General features: G+C 38.5%; 1 protein-coding gene across 1 annotated transcript in view; it reads left to right on the top strand.

Moving 5' to 3' along the window:
- Positions 1-2,222: 2,222 nt before the first annotated feature.
- Positions 2,223-18,602, top strand: part of tmprss15 (transmembrane serine protease 15) — a 31,364-nt gene continuing 14,984 nt past the window's right edge. The window contains exons 1-19 of the mRNA XM_066646321.1: positions 2,223-2,340; positions 3,332-3,471; positions 4,124-4,191; positions 4,293-4,429; positions 5,154-5,276; positions 5,498-5,606; positions 6,453-6,562; positions 7,174-7,311; positions 8,640-8,789; positions 10,711-10,816; positions 11,172-11,319; positions 11,516-11,660; positions 12,231-12,320; positions 13,845-13,970; positions 14,257-14,397; positions 14,642-14,752; positions 15,683-15,815; positions 17,192-17,287; positions 18,002-18,051. Coding sequence (XP_066502418.1) covers positions 2,223-2,340; positions 3,332-3,471; positions 4,124-4,191; positions 4,293-4,429; positions 5,154-5,276; positions 5,498-5,606; positions 6,453-6,562; positions 7,174-7,311; positions 8,640-8,789; positions 10,711-10,816; positions 11,172-11,319; positions 11,516-11,660; positions 12,231-12,320; positions 13,845-13,970; positions 14,257-14,397; positions 14,642-14,752; positions 15,683-15,815; positions 17,192-17,287; positions 18,002-18,051 — 2,239 coding nt within the window. The remainder of the gene's footprint in view (positions 2,341-3,331; positions 3,472-4,123; positions 4,192-4,292; positions 4,430-5,153; positions 5,277-5,497; positions 5,607-6,452; positions 6,563-7,173; positions 7,312-8,639; positions 8,790-10,710; positions 10,817-11,171; positions 11,320-11,515; positions 11,661-12,230; positions 12,321-13,844; positions 13,971-14,256; positions 14,398-14,641; positions 14,753-15,682; positions 15,816-17,191; positions 17,288-18,001; positions 18,052-18,602) is intronic.

Below are 18,602 nucleotides of genomic sequence, written 5' to 3'. Positions count from 1 at the left end.
TGAAAGTTTATACTCTCCTTGTGTGTTATTCCCTGGAATCTTCTTCATATTTTGAAGTTACTTATTCTGTGAAAAGCAAAACACTCAACAAGAAATAGATTTTTAACAAAATAATTGTTTTAACAAAAGAAACAAAATGAAAATGAAGAATTTATTATTCATTAAGCTTTGTTCTTTGCTTTTTAAAGTTGTCAGTGTGTCTAGAAACTGTCAGGCAGAAATCAGTGACTTTTAGTGGGGTTTCACTGGAGTAACTAGAGTGTATACATACACACACACACACACACACACACACACACACACACACACATATCCACACACAAACAGACACAGTATGTTAAAATCCACAAGTCAGGGAATGGCTAAAAAAGGATACTTATCTGGTTGCTCATCTGAAAATCTAGAGTTAAGGAGATGTCTGCGACTGTGGGTAAATGCAGTTCTCGTTTGCTTGTTTATGTTCGAGAATGTAAGCGACGGTTTGAACGCAGCTGAAGTGTAAATTGTCTGTAAGTGTTTATTCACTATTTGAATTCCCACAGAAACTCATGTGTAACTCGAGCTGTTTAGTTTTGTAGCACTTTCCCTCTGTGTTTACTTTCATGCAGTTAGCGCTCTCCTGAATTTAGAGTCAGTTCCACCTTAAGTAATGTAACTGTAACAGCAGAAATAAGTCAGTGTGACCCCCCTATGGAGCAGGAATAGAGCAACATCCTCATCTCGGTTGGTGCTTTTCAGCGTTTGGAGTCTCTCCGTTGTCTAAAAACCTCCAGATGGCGTTTCTCTGCCGTGAGCAGAGAGAGAGAAAGTCTAGCACTGGACCCAGACACTTTGTTTTTTTACCCATTTACAGACACTGGGGCTTCGTAAACACATTTGAGCAGTTTCCAGTGCAAACCGACTGCAGAGCGGCACATGGGGAGGACACACACTCAGAGCTTTACACACAGGGTCTCTTTTAGTACAATTGTAAATGTTGCCTCTAGGACAATAATTATGAAGCCCAATCTACTGGAGCTGTAATAAACTTCCCTAGACTAGGACCCAAATTTATGCACAGAGAAAGGGAAGAAATCCCCAAGGATCACTGCTGTAGACTTAGAGTGGCTTCTTGAAGTTGCCATGTCTCTAAAACTAACATCACGCAGTGCCTCTAAGGCAGAATATTATTTGTAAAGTATGCCCTAAAAAGAGTTTCCTGTCACCTAAGCAGAAACATAAGGATCTGGAGTTAACTAAATGCTACTGTGACTTTGATTGGACCTTTGGTCAGATGTTGTCAAGTCAAAAAAGCAAAAGACTCAAGGTGGCTTTAGGATAAATATAAAATTACAACATTGAAAATAACATGAGGCTCGCTGTACATGAGTATGATGGAGGGTCTGTGAGGTTATGGAGGTATATTTCCTCTAAAGGCCCTGGGAACTTCACTCAAGTACATGGCTTCATAGACTCCATAAAATCCCAGGACATCTTAAATTAAACCTTCTTTGGCCAAGAAACTAAAAATGGGGACAATGATCCAAATGGTTTACTGAACACAAATCCAAGCTTCTGCCATGTCCATCTCAGTCCCGACTCTAAACCCAGTAGAAAACCTGTGAGGAGAGCCATAGGACCCTGGACAATCTGTAAAGCTTCTGTGAAGCGGATCTCAAATTCCCTGCTCTCTTTCTCTACCCTTCAAAGATGTTACAGAAGGTAAATAACAATTTGAAAAAAGTTTCAAGAATACTATACCCACATTTTCAAGTATATTTACGCTTTTATTTTGATTATTCTTTCTACAATATATTTCATGTTCAGGAATTTGTCGTCTGAGTTCAAAACCACCATTCACTAAAACGTCCGCAAAAAAAAATAAATCTGAAAATTTCATTAGATTGTTTAATGTCCTTGAATTTGTCGTCTGAGATTAAAGCCTTTGATCTTTCCCAACTTTCCCCTCTTCACTGGCGCCACTTCCCACTGACTGATTTACCCACAGTAATGTTATTATTACTGCTCGTTAAATAATAAAACTTTACAGCTGGCGTTCTCCCAGATAAACACAGATAATAACAGATAAACAAACTCTTTAAATTGCTTTTAGAAGGAAGTGCTGAGTTACAGCTACAGACCTTGGGGATTACAGTGGAGCAAGGTTTAATCTGGAAGTTTAGTAACAGTTTAAATCAGAAATTCATGAAAGTAATAGAAAATTCAACAGGAAATGTATAAAAATGTGCCGTCGGAAGAGTAACTGGACATCATTTGAGGTGTTTCTGACCACGACAGTCACTCTGCTGTTTGCTGTTTGCATTGGGCTGATCATTGTCTGCTTATTGGCTCTACAATCTGGTAAAAAAAAGTATTATAAAAGTTCTAAGTATAGTCAATATGTCTATTGTAAATTTTTAAATCTTAGAATAGTTTGTGGTTATGATTCTGGGAAGGTTTATTTTTGTACTTATTATTTTTGTGTAATTATACTGGAATCTAAATGTTATATTGGAATTATATTGTTTAAGACATATACTCAAAATAATTATATTGTCTACTAATTGAACAATAAAGTAATTCCATTTGATAAATTAACTTAAAACAAGTAGAAATATCTGAAAAAAACTGAAATGATCTTTGAATATAATTACAACATGCTCCTAATGAGAAATATTAGAGATACTGCCTACATTAAAGATGAATTTAAAAAGAATTAAATCATTCATTCACTTGATAAAAGATCACAGTTTCAAACTACTATAGTGTGGTAATTATAAATGAAATGCTGAATGCAGCAGAAACAATTCAGTTTATCAAATTCAAATTTCAGATTCGAGCTCTGCAGTTGGATACTGCTCTGTGCATTTCACTGAAACAGCGATGTTTGAGAAGTTAAAATATGAATTTTACTGAATTAGTTTCACTGTGTACAGCATTTTATTTGCTTTATTATTAATTTGAAACAGAATCCAATCAAACTGAATTTCTTTTAGAACTGTAAAAATATGTTCAACGTATGAAATACAAATTCAGTTTCCACACTGGAACTTCAAACACGAATCAGATTTGCTGCAAAATTCAAATTCAAACAAAGACACAAAGTTTTCTATAGAAGTGTGTTTTCTGATTATAAACATTATGGTAAAATAGGATTGCTGTGGTGGAACTGGACATACAAATATAAAACATTTCTTATTCAATATTTTATATAATTTAATATTTTTTTTAATGAATGAATTCACTAAACTTCAGATTTTGAAACTTGAATCAAAACCATAACTATTTATATACAAACATTCTTAAAGGAACATTTTCTAATCCACAATTTGTTGTTTTTTGTTATTTTTAGCCAATCAGAATGCAGCAGTGACCCAGAACTCAACTCTTAGTGGGAGTTTGATGATCTCAGAAGGAGCTGTGTTCACAGACGAGCTCCGAAACCAAAGCAGCTTGGAGTTTAAAGCCCTGGCCTTTGACACTGAGCTCTTGGTGAATAAACTCTTTTTGTTATTCTGAAATTGTGACTGCTAGTCTGTTGTGAACCAGTTGCTATTGATTTTTTGTGGTTGCTAAGGTGTTGTTAGGTGGAATCTAGATGCTGATTGTGTGCATGTTGCTAGAAAGTTCTTGTATATTTCCATGTGGTTGCTAAGTGTTAACCAGTTGCTAGATATTCAGGTAGTTATGGTGTTCCAAGTAGTTACTAGGTGGTTGCTATGATATTCATTGTAGTTGCTAGGGTATTGCTAGTCTTTTGCTTATGTATGAATTACTATGCTGTTGTTGAGATGCTAAGGTATTTCTTGTGTTTGTTATTGTGTTCATGCAATGCGATTACTACCATATATATGGTGGTTGCTAGGGTGTTGCTAGGCAGTTGTTAAGTATTTTTTTGAGGACCCAGAACAGGGTTCCTCGGAACGCCCATCATATAGTGTATTTGATTCATATGGAAAATATGAAGCATTATATTTTCTAGAGTTAATTACCTCATTCATAATCTTTGAATAAAGATTAATGGAGTGTAAATATGAAGCCGGACTCAGACTGTTCTATCTGCTGAGTAATAATATAAATCCATGATTTGTTATAACTGTCTCCTTCAGAAAGTTTCAGCTTTAATTTTTCTGTTACTTGTCAGATCTCTGAAGCTTTTGGACATAGCTCCCTTAAAGATCAGTTCAGGAGATGCAGAGTGACCAAGTTCAGGTAAACGCTGTTGTACAACATCCTTTAACCCAACGGATCAATGGTTATTTTACTCAACAAAAAAAAGAAAATGAATATATGTTTAATTATTATTTTCACAGCAAAGGCAGTGTAGTGGTTAGTTTTGACATTTTTTTCCTGGATGCTGTGGACTTTAAATCAGTGGAGAATGAGTTGGTATCCAACATCCAAACAAGTGGACAACTCGTAATAAACACAGACAGCATCCAGATCTCAGGTAATCCACATTAAAATCATTTATATTTTCATTTTAGCAACAGTTTTATAACTGTTTATAAATGTACAGAAATAAAAAAAAATCTCTAAATGTAAATATTTAAGCAGTTCATGCTGGAAGTGCCATTGTTTTCAACATTACTGTGAATGTGTATTATTATATAATAATATTTAATAATAAATCTGGCTCTGCCCACAAAAAAAAATGCAGCACGTAAAAACTATGCTCTTCATACCAGTGCGCCACTTTGTGGAGGTCTACATTAGCGCATGCAGCTTCTTTATGTAGGTCTATGTTAGCGTAGGCAACTGTATTGTATCCTGTACATTTATCTCGTCAAGGATTTAACCTGCCCAAAGCCCAGTGTCACTGCTGATGCTGATGCCCCCGTTAAACCCCACTCTGGTGTGATAGTAATGAAGGTTAACAGAACACACCTGTAAAGTGGAGGAATATGTGTAGAGTTGACAGTCCTAATGCTGTTATACTCCATATCAGTGCTTAGGAAATGTCTCTTGTCAAATCAGATCACACAATCTGAACTAACATTTCTTTATGTAAATATATATTTCAGATCATATTTACTTTTTTATTAATAAATCCTTTGGTATCAGTGTTATTTTGGTGTTATCTCAAACTTTAAAAGAAATCCCTGATTGATAGATATATGATGTATTTAATAATTCAGGTTTTTTAATTTTTTTTATCTGACCTCTGGCTCCAGTGGTGAAGTGTATGGACGGTCAGAAAGCATGTAGAGATGGACATAGCTGTGTTCCTGTGTCTGATTTCTGTGATGGACAACAGAACTGTCCTGATGGGTCAGATGAGTTTCAGAGCCTCTGTGGTAAAGAAAATGCTGTTTTAATTCAGTAAAGAATTAAAAGAATAAAAAAAAAACATTTTGATGATAAATTAGTAATGAATTTTATCACAGTGTTGATCATATGTAGTCTTTTATAACATGTTTGATAATATTCCAGCTAATGTGTCATAAATGGCATTTGTTTCCTATGGATATTGTTGATGCCATAGTTGCTACGGTAACAGAGGTTTGTGTTTCCATAGCGACGGCATGTGATGGTCAGTTCCTGTTGCTGGGACCAAGAGGTTATTTCAATTCAAAAAACTTCCCGCAGGATTATGACAGTGATACAAACTGTCGCTGGATCATACGGTATCACCTGTTTAATAACTAATTTATTTGTGTGATTTAAGATAATAACTTAAAATTCATCACTTTAATACTTACTATTACCTTGCCTCTGGGAGTAAAGTTTCAGTCAGCTGTATTCTCCACTGATTCTTCTTCACATTATGGAACAGTCGTTATACTGACACCTAGAGGCCTGGAAGTGTTAGATTCTGTACTAAACCTATTTTAAACATTGCCATCCCACTCTAAGGAGCACAAACAGGTACAAAGCTATTTAATTCTGAATTTCGTGGGAGTTGTACATTAAGAAAGACATATTATTAATATATTTTCACTCCTCCTTCAAAGCAACTGCTCAGAAAACTACTTTAATTTTAAAGATTTCTCTAAATTTAACCCAAATGTACAACTGGTTTAGTTACAACATGTTTGGTTTCTGAAATATTCTTCTTTATTTTTATCACTGGAGCTAAAAGCTGAAATTTAGCTCAAATACAATTGAAGCTCATATCCCATTGATTAGCATGTTGCTAATGGTTAAAGGTTATTGTTTGTACTTTTGTCTCTTAGCTCCAAAGCAAAAGAAGCAATATCGAGAATTTAATTTTGGCTTTGGATTTGTGGAATTCACAAATATCACTTTAATTATAAGGCAATCTTCGTAAAACTGTTTTTAAATAAATGAAGTGAACAATAACCTCATTTGTTGATCTTTCCTCATATTAAAGGCATTTCAAAAACACAGCACAGATTCCTCTGGTGTTAAAATCATTTTCTATAATTTAAGATAACTTTACATTAAAGACAGATTTTTCTAAAAATATCACAATATCATTCTGTTCATTTGTTTGCCCTTTTTCCATACAGCGTGAATGATGGTTTGGCCATAAATATCATCTTTGATGTTTTCCAAACAGAGGAAGGAATCGATATTCTATATCTTTATGAAGGAACAGGCCCTGGAAAAAAACTATCCTGTGAGTTCAACAAACATTCAAGGATTTGAGTAATTTATTAGTAATAATTATGTTATTTTAATAGATTTCTTAAATATTTTCTATGCAAATTAAGAAACAAATATGTAAGCTTCAGAGTGATGTGAGATCTAAGCACTGGCCCCACCATGAAGAGGTCAGCGGTTTGATCCCTGATGGTGCCTCAGCCGTCCGAGCCCAGGAGTCTTAGAGCTGAGGTCCTGGACTATATCTGTTTCATTGGAAATAGTCTAGGACTAGGCTTAATCCTTGTCTGGGAAACCACCCCTTAGAGTATATTGGGCCTCGCTCTCTGGGTGAGTAGAGTGTACCTCACTGTGCCCCATTTCACTGATCAGGGTGCTATCTAGAACAAGTGGCAGATGTAACAGATCTGGCCAGTTTGCATTCACCTCTGTTGTGTTAAACTATTAATTGGTGTTGCATTAAGGGCAGTTTGAAAAGAATTGGTGGATTGGCCTCATGCCTCAACGCATCTGTTTTACCACACCCTTCTAAGGCTGGGGGGAGTGTTTGTGATCTGGTGAATTGGCAATGACTAATAATGGGAAGAAAGTTTTATAGGATTTATAAAAAGAGCATGTCTTTCTCAGATGTTTTATCAGGTTCTTCTCCTGGAACAGTGTGGCTTTTCTCCAGTGAAGCAACAGTGGAATTTTCCTCCGATTTTGTCAACAACCAGCAGGGCTTCAACGCCACCTACTGGGCTCAGGACATCCAACAGCTTTCCAGTACTGTTTCACTACTGATATATACTATATTTACAGTCCAAAACCTTGTCTCTCTGAAACTGTAACTTTAGAGGAAAAGGAAATATATTCTTCATTTCGAGTAAATGGGAGAAAAATTTGAAGTCTGTACACTGTGGAACATTTCTATTGGCTCATTTATTATAAAATTTCAATAAGACCTGAAGAGTAGATGGCATTTTTGGAGATACAAGGTTTTTAACCAAAAATGACTCTTTACTCGTTCACACGGTCAAACAAGGCCGGCTTTTAGAGCAGTCCATAAATATGAAGGAGTATGTGAGAAATAACGCCCCTTGTGGTGTATTCCTAAGAATGAGTTAGTGAGTATATGACTGAGCGAGTGTCTGAGTATGTGAAGGTGTGACTGAGGTGTGAGTGACTGAGCGAGAAGGTATGTATGTCACTTAGTGAGAATATTAAATTGAGTGAGTGAATTAATATGTGAATGTGTATGTGAGAGGGTTAGTGAGTGATCGACTCTGAATTAGACTTAATGAGTGAATATGTGACAGAGTGAGTCGAACTGTGTATGTGAGAAGCTGAGTCAGTATGCAAAGGAGTGACTAAGTGAGCGAGAGTGAGTGACTGAGTAAGGAATATGTATGTCACTGAATGGCACAATATGTAATTGAGTGAGTGAATGAATATATGAAGGAGTTAGTTAGTGATAGAGAATACGAGTGAATGTGTGACAGAGTGAGTCTGTATGTGAGTAGCTAAGTATGAGTGAATGAGTGAGAATGTTATTGAGTGAGTGAATCAATGAATATGTTTGTATGTGAGAGGGTTAGTGAGTGATGGACAGAGAATATGATTGAGTGAACATGTGATAAAGTGAGTCTTAAGTTTTTATGTGAGTAGCTGATTGAGTATGTGAAGGAGTGACTAAGTGAGCAAGTATGTTATTGAGTGAGTGAGTGAGTGAATGAATATGTGAGTGTTTATGTGAGGGAGTTAGCGAATGATAGATTGAGAATATGATTTTGTGAGTACATACTCACTGGACAGTAATTGCACCACAGGGGGCACTATTTCTCACATTCACTCACATTTACGGACTGATCCACAAGGGGGGGCCACTGTGCCTTGGAACTTGGTCTCAGACCGTTTTGTCCTGGTGAGGACGTTTTCTCTGAGTAGAGGACAAAGCACTTCTGACGCTCTGGAAAAGAGCATTGGATAAATGTTGTAAAATTTTCCAAAGTAGTTCTAAGTAAATAAAGATATTACTTCTGAAGCTTTTAAAAATCTAAACAGCTTGAGTTTCAGCTCTAATCTGACGTCTGATGTGTGGTTTGTTTTTTCAGATGAGGAGAAGATAAATTGCTCCTTTGAAGAAGGGTTCTGTTTCTGGAGGCAGGAGCCTGACGATGATGGAGACTGGGTCCGAATCGCAGGGTCCTCTTTCCCTCCTTTAACTGGACCCAGCTTTGACCATACACTGGGGAATCAGTCTGGTGAGATACGGATGATCTGAGATAATAGGCATTACTGTCAGTGAGTGACTGACAGGACATAGATAAGCAAATAGTAGCACAGAGCAAAGACAGAGGAGTCGACAGCAAAGAGGAAAAGGTGAAATAAATAGGAACGCAAGGCAGCAGGTAGTGTGACTGTCTGTGAGGAGTGTGGTGTGTTCTCCCTGTGTCTACGTGGGTTTCCTCCGGGTGACTGTCTGTGAGGAGTGTGGTGTCTTCTCCCTGTGTCTGCGTGGGTTTCCTCCGGGTGACTGTCTGTGAGGAGTGTGGTGTCTTCTCCCTGTGTCTGCGTGGGTTTCCTCCGGGTGACTGTCTGAGAGGAGTGTGGTGTCTTCTCCCTGTGTCTGCGTGGGTTTCCTCCGGGTGACTGTCTGTGAGGAGTGTGGTGTGTTCTCCCTGTGTCTGCGTGGGTTTCCTCCGGGTGACTGTCTGTGAGGAGTGTGGTGTGTTCTCCCTGTGTCTGCGTGGGTTTCCTCCAGGTGCTCCGGTTTCCTCCCACAGTCCAAAAACACATGTTGGTAGGTGGATTGGAGACTCAAAAGTGTCCGTAGGTGTGAGTGTGTGAGTGAATGTGTGTTGCCCTGTGAAGGACTGGCGCCCCCTCCAGTGTGTGTTCCCGCCTTGCGCCCAGTGATTCCAAGTGGGCTTCGGTCCCACCGCCAACCCACAGACAATGAATGAATATTATATACATATATATATTGTATTACATGATATGAGACACTATACATATAAGGTAATACGAATATCTACATAATTAAATCTGTACAAGTTGTTTGAGGATTTACAGCTCATTAATATACAGGATATAAATATGCAAGTGTACAGTGTTCATACAGCATTCTTGTATGTGTACAGCATTCGTAAATGCTGAGTAAACTTAACATCTAAACAGCAAAGCTAAAGAAACATCAACAGCACACGAGAGGAACCACCAGATCTTTTTTGTGTACTGTGTGTTTGATGTGAGATATGTCTCTATTCTGAGTTCTTTCTTATAGAAATCTCTTTTCAGCATTTGACTTAAATGAGATAAATGCACTTTATATTCATTGTACAAAGTACATCACAATTTTGCCTCCACTTTTAATCCATCCGTGGCAATTACACTTTGTTAATTAGGTCCACATTATAAAATCTCAGATGCATTAGCTGTCCTTTCATACACAAACAAGGGATAACTACAACACACTGTAATGTGCTAAGGACAGTCAAAGAATCTCTTCTTCCAAATGTGTTTACTTCCAATTACTGAAGACATAGAACAGTAGAAAATTGTTTTGCTTTTTTCTTTTGTAAAGCCAAGTGTCTGGAGCCGTCTAATAACCAGTCTCTAAACTGCAGAAAAGTTGCCTCTATAAACAAGGTTACACACACACACACACACACTTTAACCCAGAGTCTTATCTGTGTACAGCTGTAGACAGATGCTACAGAGCTGTCCAATTATCTACAGAGTGTGTTAAATATGAAGGTGTTACTGCAGTTTAGAGCCGTCACCTGCCATTGCCCCCACATTCCTGCCATCCTCCCACACACCAGACCTACTGCTCCGCCGGGAAACCAGACACGCTTCCCAAACACACACACACACACACACACACACACACACAGCAAAAATAAAAAAAGAAGAAGCCAAACAACACTGGGAAGATTTTGTCTCATAATGTTTCTAATCTACATTAATCTTTCACACAGAAAAACCCCATCCCTCTCCACTGTGTATCACGTCACAGAAATGTGTCCCAGACTATTACAGATTACAGAGATATTACAGGTGTTAGAGTGATTATTTATGAGACTGTATTAAATAGGTATCACTACTGTGAAGATTGTATTATTATATATTTACATTTTTTAATTATTTACAGCATTCATTAATATTGAAATGTCCCCACAGGGTTCTACATCGTAACCCCGAGCAGTCCAGGAAACTGGTTAAAGATTTTCCGGATCTACAGCCTCCCCCTCGCTGCAGGCCCCGGAGAAGTGTGTCTGTCCTTCTGGTGAATCATTTTTACTGTCGTCTAGTGCAGTCTTTTAAAGCTGTACATTTACTCACTCTTTTTTAATTAAAGTGTTAGTGTATTAACAAATTTCATACTTTATGAGGTTTTTACATAATTTAGTTTTATTTTGCTAAAAGGATAAGATTTCTCATTTCTTCACAAGGTTTTAAGTTACATATGGAATTAATTTTTTTTTTCCTATGAAGTAGTTTTAAATAAATGATGATTTTATTTACTTCTAAAATGCTTTTGTGAGGTTTTCTCTGTGTTTACGGCTGTGTTCACTGCTTTGCTGCTTGCATCTGTTCATGGATGTGTCTGTGTGTGAAATTGTGTACGTTTGTGTGTAAAGGTATCACATGTACGGAGCGGATGTTTTCCGGCTGATGGTGATGACTGAGCGGGGTTCACTTAGCTCCGTTATTTTCCAGAAAGACGGAAACTACGGAGACAACTGGAATTACGGCCAGATTACTGTAAACACCACAGACGAGCAAAGGGTCAGAAAAACTCTTCTCTTGATGTAGACTTTTAGACAAAAAAGAAACAGAGAGAAACACAGAGGCACAGACAGAGTGAGAAAGAGAGACAGAGAGAGAGAGACTGACACAGATGGAGACAAAGAACGAGGGAGAAATAAAGGGACAGAGAAGGAGAGAGAGAGAGAGATTGACCTTTATTTTGTATTCATTTCAGATTGTTTTTGAAGCGAGGAAGAACGGAGGCCTGAGGAATGATGTTGCACTTGATGACATTGTCATGAAATCTGGAGCATGTGGAGAACATCCTTATCCAGAACCCACTCCGGTTCCACCTCCCACAACTCCTCCTCCAATAGCTAGTACATGAACTCTTATTATCACTTTTCTTTTAGAAACACACACACAAACACACACACACATACACACACACACACACACACTATGAAATGTGGGCTAGATGGACACACAGATTGGTTTTACATTTCCCTTTAAATATTTTGGTTACTTTGACAGATATTAAGCTATTAACCATTTTTCCACCAGTAACACTCTATATAGCCACTGTCCAATTAAAAACATGTTTCTCCCAAAATAGTAACTTCACATGAGAAGGGAAAAACCTTCTTAACTTTCAGTGGAAGTCAATGTAAAAGGATGTTATTCAGAGTGACTTCAGAGTGTTTCTATTGGTCATTCGTCATGAAATATTCACACGAGCTGTTGTGTTCAGATGATGCAGTAAATTAAACATCCACAAACACAGAGACACGTGTTTTTAATTGGACAGCGACGGTATTTATCTTAGGAATGGGTTTAAATGAAATTATAAACATAAACATACACATAAATGTATAGAAACTTTAACAACTATGTAAATATATATATATATTAATGTATAAATAGGTATTTTGTCTGTTGATGTTTTTCAGCTGATTGCGGGGGACCTTTTGATCTTTATCAAGAAAACTCCACCTTCAGTTCTCCAAACTATCCTCACGGATACGGACACAACGCTTCCTGTGAGTATCCTGCATCCTGTAAAACATCAATAATAGAACAGAATATAACTGACACACCCACTTCTGCCCTTTTTAACTCACACTCACTGTTTATTCACTGACTGTAACACAGTTTACTTTTAAAGAAGTAACCAGTCCTTTATTTCACATGATTCCTCTTCACAATGTGAACACGCTATTATACTGACACCTAGTGCCCAGGAGGTTAAACACGTGCTGATAGGGACTGTGAGGGAAGTGTGTGAATGAATGGTTGAGTGTGTTAAGGCTGAAGGGAGTGTAATGGGGCAGATTGGCTGCCCAAATGTTGCAAACAGTGTCACTTCTTTTTGTGTTAATGTAAGTGTAAATTTAAATGAATAATTACTCTGTAATAAACCCGTATTAATCAGGGCCGCAGCATGTTGGTCCCCTCCTCTTTGGAGCGTAAACGGATACATTTAGGGACTGAAAAAGGTTTGAGTCATTATCCCATGAGAGGTACGATGTATTAAAGGTTAAATGTACGATAATTAATACTGTACATTGAAAACTGGAAAAAAATGCCATATTAAGTCTTAATATTATTTAAAATGCTTTTCTCCAACATGTCATTTGATGATGTCATGTAATGTGCAATTATTTATCATTGTACAACATACAACAATATTCCTCATTTAACCCATCTGTGGCAGTGAACACACACACACACACACACTAGTGCACTAGGGGCAGTGCATGCACACATACACACACACACACACTAGTGCACTAGGGGCATTGAATACACACACACACACTAGTGCACTAGGGGCTGTGAGCACACACACTAGTGCACTAGGGGCTGTGAACACACACACAGACACACACACACTAGTGCACTAGGGGCTGTGAGCACACACTCACACTAGTGCACTAGGGGCTGTGAACACACACACACACACAAACACACTATTGCACTAAGGGCTGTGAACACAAACACACACTAGTGCACTAGGGGCTGTGAGCACACACACAGACACACACACACTAGTGCACTAGGGGCTGTGAACACACACACAGACACACACACACTAGTGCACTAGGGGCTGTGAGCACACACTCACACTAGTGCACTAGGGGCTGTGAACACACACACACACAAACACACTATTGCACTAAGGGCTGTGAACACAAACACACACTAGTGCACTAGGGGCTGTGAACACACACACACAAACACACTATTGCACTAAGGGCTGTGAACACAAACACACACTAGTGCACTAGGGGCTGTGAACACACACACACACAAACACACTATTGCACTAAGGGCTGTGAACACAAACACACACTAGTGCACTAGGGGCTGTGAACACACACACACACACTAGTGCACTAGGGGCTGTGAACACACACCAGAACGGTAGGCATCCACCCCTGGCGTCTCTAACCATTAGACCAAGTCTGCCCCGATGAGTAGATCAGTATATAATTATAATAACTCTATCTGTAAGTGTAAAATATCACACTCAGGCTCATTTGTGTTGTTTGTGTTTTGTTGAGGTTTATGGATTCTTCACGCTGGAGAAGGGGAGAATATCCAGCTTCATTTCCAAGACTTTGCTCTGGAAGCTGCACATGATCTGGTCGAGGTTCGAGACGGAGTTGGCCCTCATTCTATTTTACTGGGTCTGTGACTCAAATCAGTTTTAAAGCAGCCACATCATGAAGAGTGTGATGGAGTACAGTTCTGTTTCAATAAAATGGGTCAAAGCTAAAATTAAAATCATTAAGATATTTCTGAAATTAACAACAAAATATAATATTACAGAAAGACTTTAGAATGCAACTAAAACTAAAGCTTTCTATCAAAAATTTATCTCGAAATGGCCTTAAATGTAATGTACACACTGACGTTAATCCAGACGATGTGTTGTACTTGCAAAGTGTCACTGGATTATTTTGTGTGTTTAAGGAGTCTTAACCGGAGTCCGTGTTTTTCCCGACCTCTTCTCCTCCTCCTCTCTGATGACGGTGTATTTTAACTCTGACTTGACTGACAACAACAGAGGATTTCTTGCCAATTTTAGCACAGGAGTCAACCTCGGTCGCCCAGGTGAGGGACAGACTCAGATCGCTCCACATGACCTGACTTTTCCTTCACACTAATTACATTCACTGTCCAAATAATATAATTTTATAAACTAGATTATAACCTTTTGAATCAGCAGCTGTTTTTATAATAATTTTTAATTTCTTTATGAATGGAACAGTGGGAACAGTAAAAAACACTCTGGAGATATGGAGGTTTGTTCTGACGGTGATTGGATTTTTCGTAATTGGATATACATTTCTTACAGATCCGTGTGAGAGCGCTCAGTATCAGTGCAGGTCAGGAGAGTGTGTGTCCAGCTCCAGTGTGTGTGACGGTGTGGTGAACTGTCCAGATTCTTCGGATGAAGCTGACTGTGGTGAGTGGACGTGGATTATAATGTCAGTGTCTGACTGAGGTGTAGGAAATGTTAATATTTTTAAATGAAGGTCAGGTTAGTCACAAGGCAAAAACATGTATCACTACGAAGAAAGCTATGTCTCAAATCCTGGGCCACAGCCTCAGACAGCGGGTCCTCAGTAGGACAGTCCTGTGGAACCTGCAGCACCCTGAGACGGAAAGGTGTATCAGTGTGGAAGCTGCGTAGTGATGTCACTAGATTATTATTATTTTGCCTAAATTTTCACCCCAAAATTTGTCTACATTTCCAGCGCTTTAGCTGAATTCACCCTGTCATACAGTCTTCTGCTTCCACTGCTGAACAACACAGGAACTCCTACTCCCAGTATCCTCTGGGTGAGTCGCATGAGGACCACGACCAATCACAGACAACTCCACTGATGTCCACTTCCTATGAAACTAGTGATATCAATCACCATCTCTTTTTACCCTGCTGCTGTCTCTGGACAGCCCCATATGCCAGAGGACAGTACAGACTGCCCAAACAAACAGCCCTGTTCCTTTAAATGATAATGAGCCGCTCGCTGTTCACCCCGACCCCGATTGCACAGCAGTGAGGAGCGAGGGGCAGAAGCTCTGGTTTTTAGCCGTTTTCACTCTGTTCTCTTTCTTCTCCGTTTTTACTCAGTGCTCTTATTTCTCCGCGCTCGTTGTGTCTGTTTTGCTGAATTTAACCTCGTCTTTGCGCTCTCACATAAACACGGGTCCGGCGCTGTGATTGGACAGACTCAGACGAGGGGGCGGAGCCATTCTAAAGTCTCTGCACTTGACGTCAGAAGCGGAGCAGAATCAGAATGCATTGTTTAGAAGTATTACTGTAGTCTAAGAGAATAAAAGGTCTGCAGTGGAGTTAACTGTGTCTGATGTGTGACTCTTTGATGTCTCTCAGTGTATTTAAAGTCGGTGAATGAGACGGGAGCTCAGAGATTAAAGCTTAGGATCCAGGACACTCTCTACTCGACCTGTGCTGGGGACTGGAGCTCAAACTTCTCCAGCTTCTTCTGTCACTACCTGGGACACAGGTGAGAACTCTGATCACAAAGGGTGAGCCAAAACATTAAGACCACTTGCCTAATAGTTTCTCAGACCTTAATAAGCATCACTTCTGTGAGTAAATTCATTTTATTCATTTCATAAGTTTAATGTAAAATGTATTAAGCAAGGTTTCATCTTTCAGGAATTTTTAAGAAAGTCAACATGCTCACACAACTCGATATGATCCTCTAAAATGCTCAGTTAATACTATATAATTTAGTATTATGCAAATAAATAAAATGTATTATTAATTTATTCGGGTTTGTGAAGGAATATTTATTTATTCTTTCATTAAAAATACATTTTTATAGCAATCTTTCATGATGCCATCATTTGTTTGATCACTTATTGATCTCAGTGTTACTGAGCTCTACGAAAACCTGAGTAAACTGATCAATTTCTGTGATTCCTACAGAGTTAACTCTTTATTAACTCAACATTCTGCACCATCATTTCTCTCTGTTATGTTCATTTCATAAACGTTTATGGAAGTTGTGTTGGCTGATTAAAAAATGTTGGTAAATCTCATTTTATTAAAATAAAATCAAGTAACTAGTTAGATTTTAGTTTTTTCTATATTTAATTAGTGTTTTCTATATTTGTACTATGTCATATATAAGTGCAGTATTGTTATATATGTAAAGTCCAATAAACAGATTTAATAAATACATTTGTGTTCAGTTGTAAACCAATGTGGGAATAATCACTGATTGAAACAATGCTTCATTTTAGTGTATAGCAGCATTCAGTCTTCTTCACTTTATCATACAGCCATTATACTGACATCTAGTGGCTTGGAGGAGTCTGTACTTAGAATCTGTACTTAGCTTAATTTAATCATAGCTCCCACCTTGTGTTGTACCCACTCTGTGGAGCTGCATTTTTTAGCAGCAGGGCAGGTTTAGAGCAGGGGTGTGTAATGTCTCGCCCCCGGGTCAAAAGCAGCCCCCTGTAAGATTTTAATTGAAAAAAAAGCAGACGTTGGTAGGTGGATTGGAGACTCAGAAGTGTCCGTAGGTGTGAGTGTGTGAGGAAATGTGTGAGTGTGAGTCGCCCAGTGAAGGACTGGCGCCCCCTCCAGGGTGTGTTCCCGCCTGGACCCACTTTGACCCTGAACTGGATACGTGATTACAGATAATGAATGAATATTCACAAATCATTTTTTTATTTTGATTGTAAAAATGACTTATTTAATTTTCCTTGTAAAAACGTATTTTACAGCTGTGAAAGGTCCTCAGCTGCTCATGCAGGGGACAGTAGACACACCCTACGTTTCTGTTTTTAGGGAAATCCACACGATTACAGTATGGAGTGTAAAATTGTGTGTAGATGTTTTATTAACAGTGTTCGTTGTTAAATCCAGGTCAGGAAATGCTTCATTCTCCTCCGTGACTGAGGGGGACGCCCCCTTCGTGTCGGTCAGTTTAACTGCTGACAACTCTCTGGATTTAAAGCCCAGGTAAATAACTTATTCTTTTAAATGTATAATAAGTATTTCCAGAAAGTTGTGTGTGTGCTTTAAGTGTGTTTACAGGGAGAATGTATTTCATTGTCTTTCTGCAGATAAACATTATTGCTGGAAGCACAAATCTGTATCTAATGTATGTTTTTTATATATATTTAAATGTGTAATTAAATAACCACGGCCCTGAACTGGGAAGCAGTTACAGAAAATGAATGAATGAATATTTTAGATTACAAAGCACTGAACATGTCTCTAATTATTAAAAATGTACAGAGTGTGTGCAGAACGACTGAGTCAGTGTCTTTTGAAATGATAGTTATGGGTTGGGGGTTTTTTTGAGAGAAAAGGGGGAGGAGCTAATCTTAGGCTTTATCTTTAGATGGTTTATTATTTGTGGAATCCATAACACATCACTGATTTTAAACAACTGCATAGAGGTCTAAACCAGTCAGGGTCACACATTATTACGGACTTTTTACACAATGCTGTGTCCTTTTGGTTATAAACTGTAGCCAGTCCTCACTGTCCCTTTAACACAGGGGACGCCGTCTCCCCCAGGTCTCTGGTAGTGACTGGGCTTCAGCAGAGAAATGCCCAGCAAATTGCACCATGTGTTAGTAGCTTTAAATAAATTGATACCTGTCAAAACTCTAATATGTTGCCTTTTTTGAACACTTTGAGATATATATATTTTTACATTTTTTTAAGTGAGAAATGCCCAAGTGGAAAAGTCGTTTCACTGCACTGTGACAACCAACGTAAGTGAGAATAATATTTTCCTACCATTTACTTTTTGTCCCAATGTTATATTCAACAAATAAACAGTGATTGAAACTTAGTTGATATTTATATATAATCAACCAATAAAAATGTACTTTTGACCAGGTTTCAATGGGAAATCACAGTTCAGAATGCTGTGTCTTAATCAATGTCAGGAAACGATTCCTGTTTCATGTACCGTGCTGAATATAATAGTCTTAAGATTAAAGCAAGGGTCTCCTGAGAGGTGCAGCGGTCTAAGCATTGGCCTTATGTCAGGAGAGCCCCAGTGATGCCTCTGCTCTCTAATGCTGGGTGTCATTGAGAGCTCAGAAGGCCTCACTCTCACTCTGGATGGGGGTTGCCCAATTATTTCACTCATGTCACTAGTTACTGTGAGCATCTCTCAGCTGATGTGACAGATCTAGACAGTTTGTCTTCTGCTCCAGAGCGTTTATCTGTCCAGTGTTCCAGTAAGGGTTAGGTAGTTAGAGAAGTGGTGGATCAGTCTTGTTCCTTGGTGCTCGTCCCTGCGCTCCTGAGGCTCATT

This window comes from Hoplias malabaricus, chromosome 15 (genome assembly GCF_029633855.1).
Source record: "Hoplias malabaricus isolate fHopMal1 chromosome 15, fHopMal1.hap1, whole genome shotgun sequence".
NCBI lineage: Eukaryota > Metazoa > Chordata > Actinopteri > Characiformes > Erythrinidae > Hoplias > Hoplias malabaricus.
This window is presented reverse-complemented; position numbering and strand designations above follow the sequence as displayed.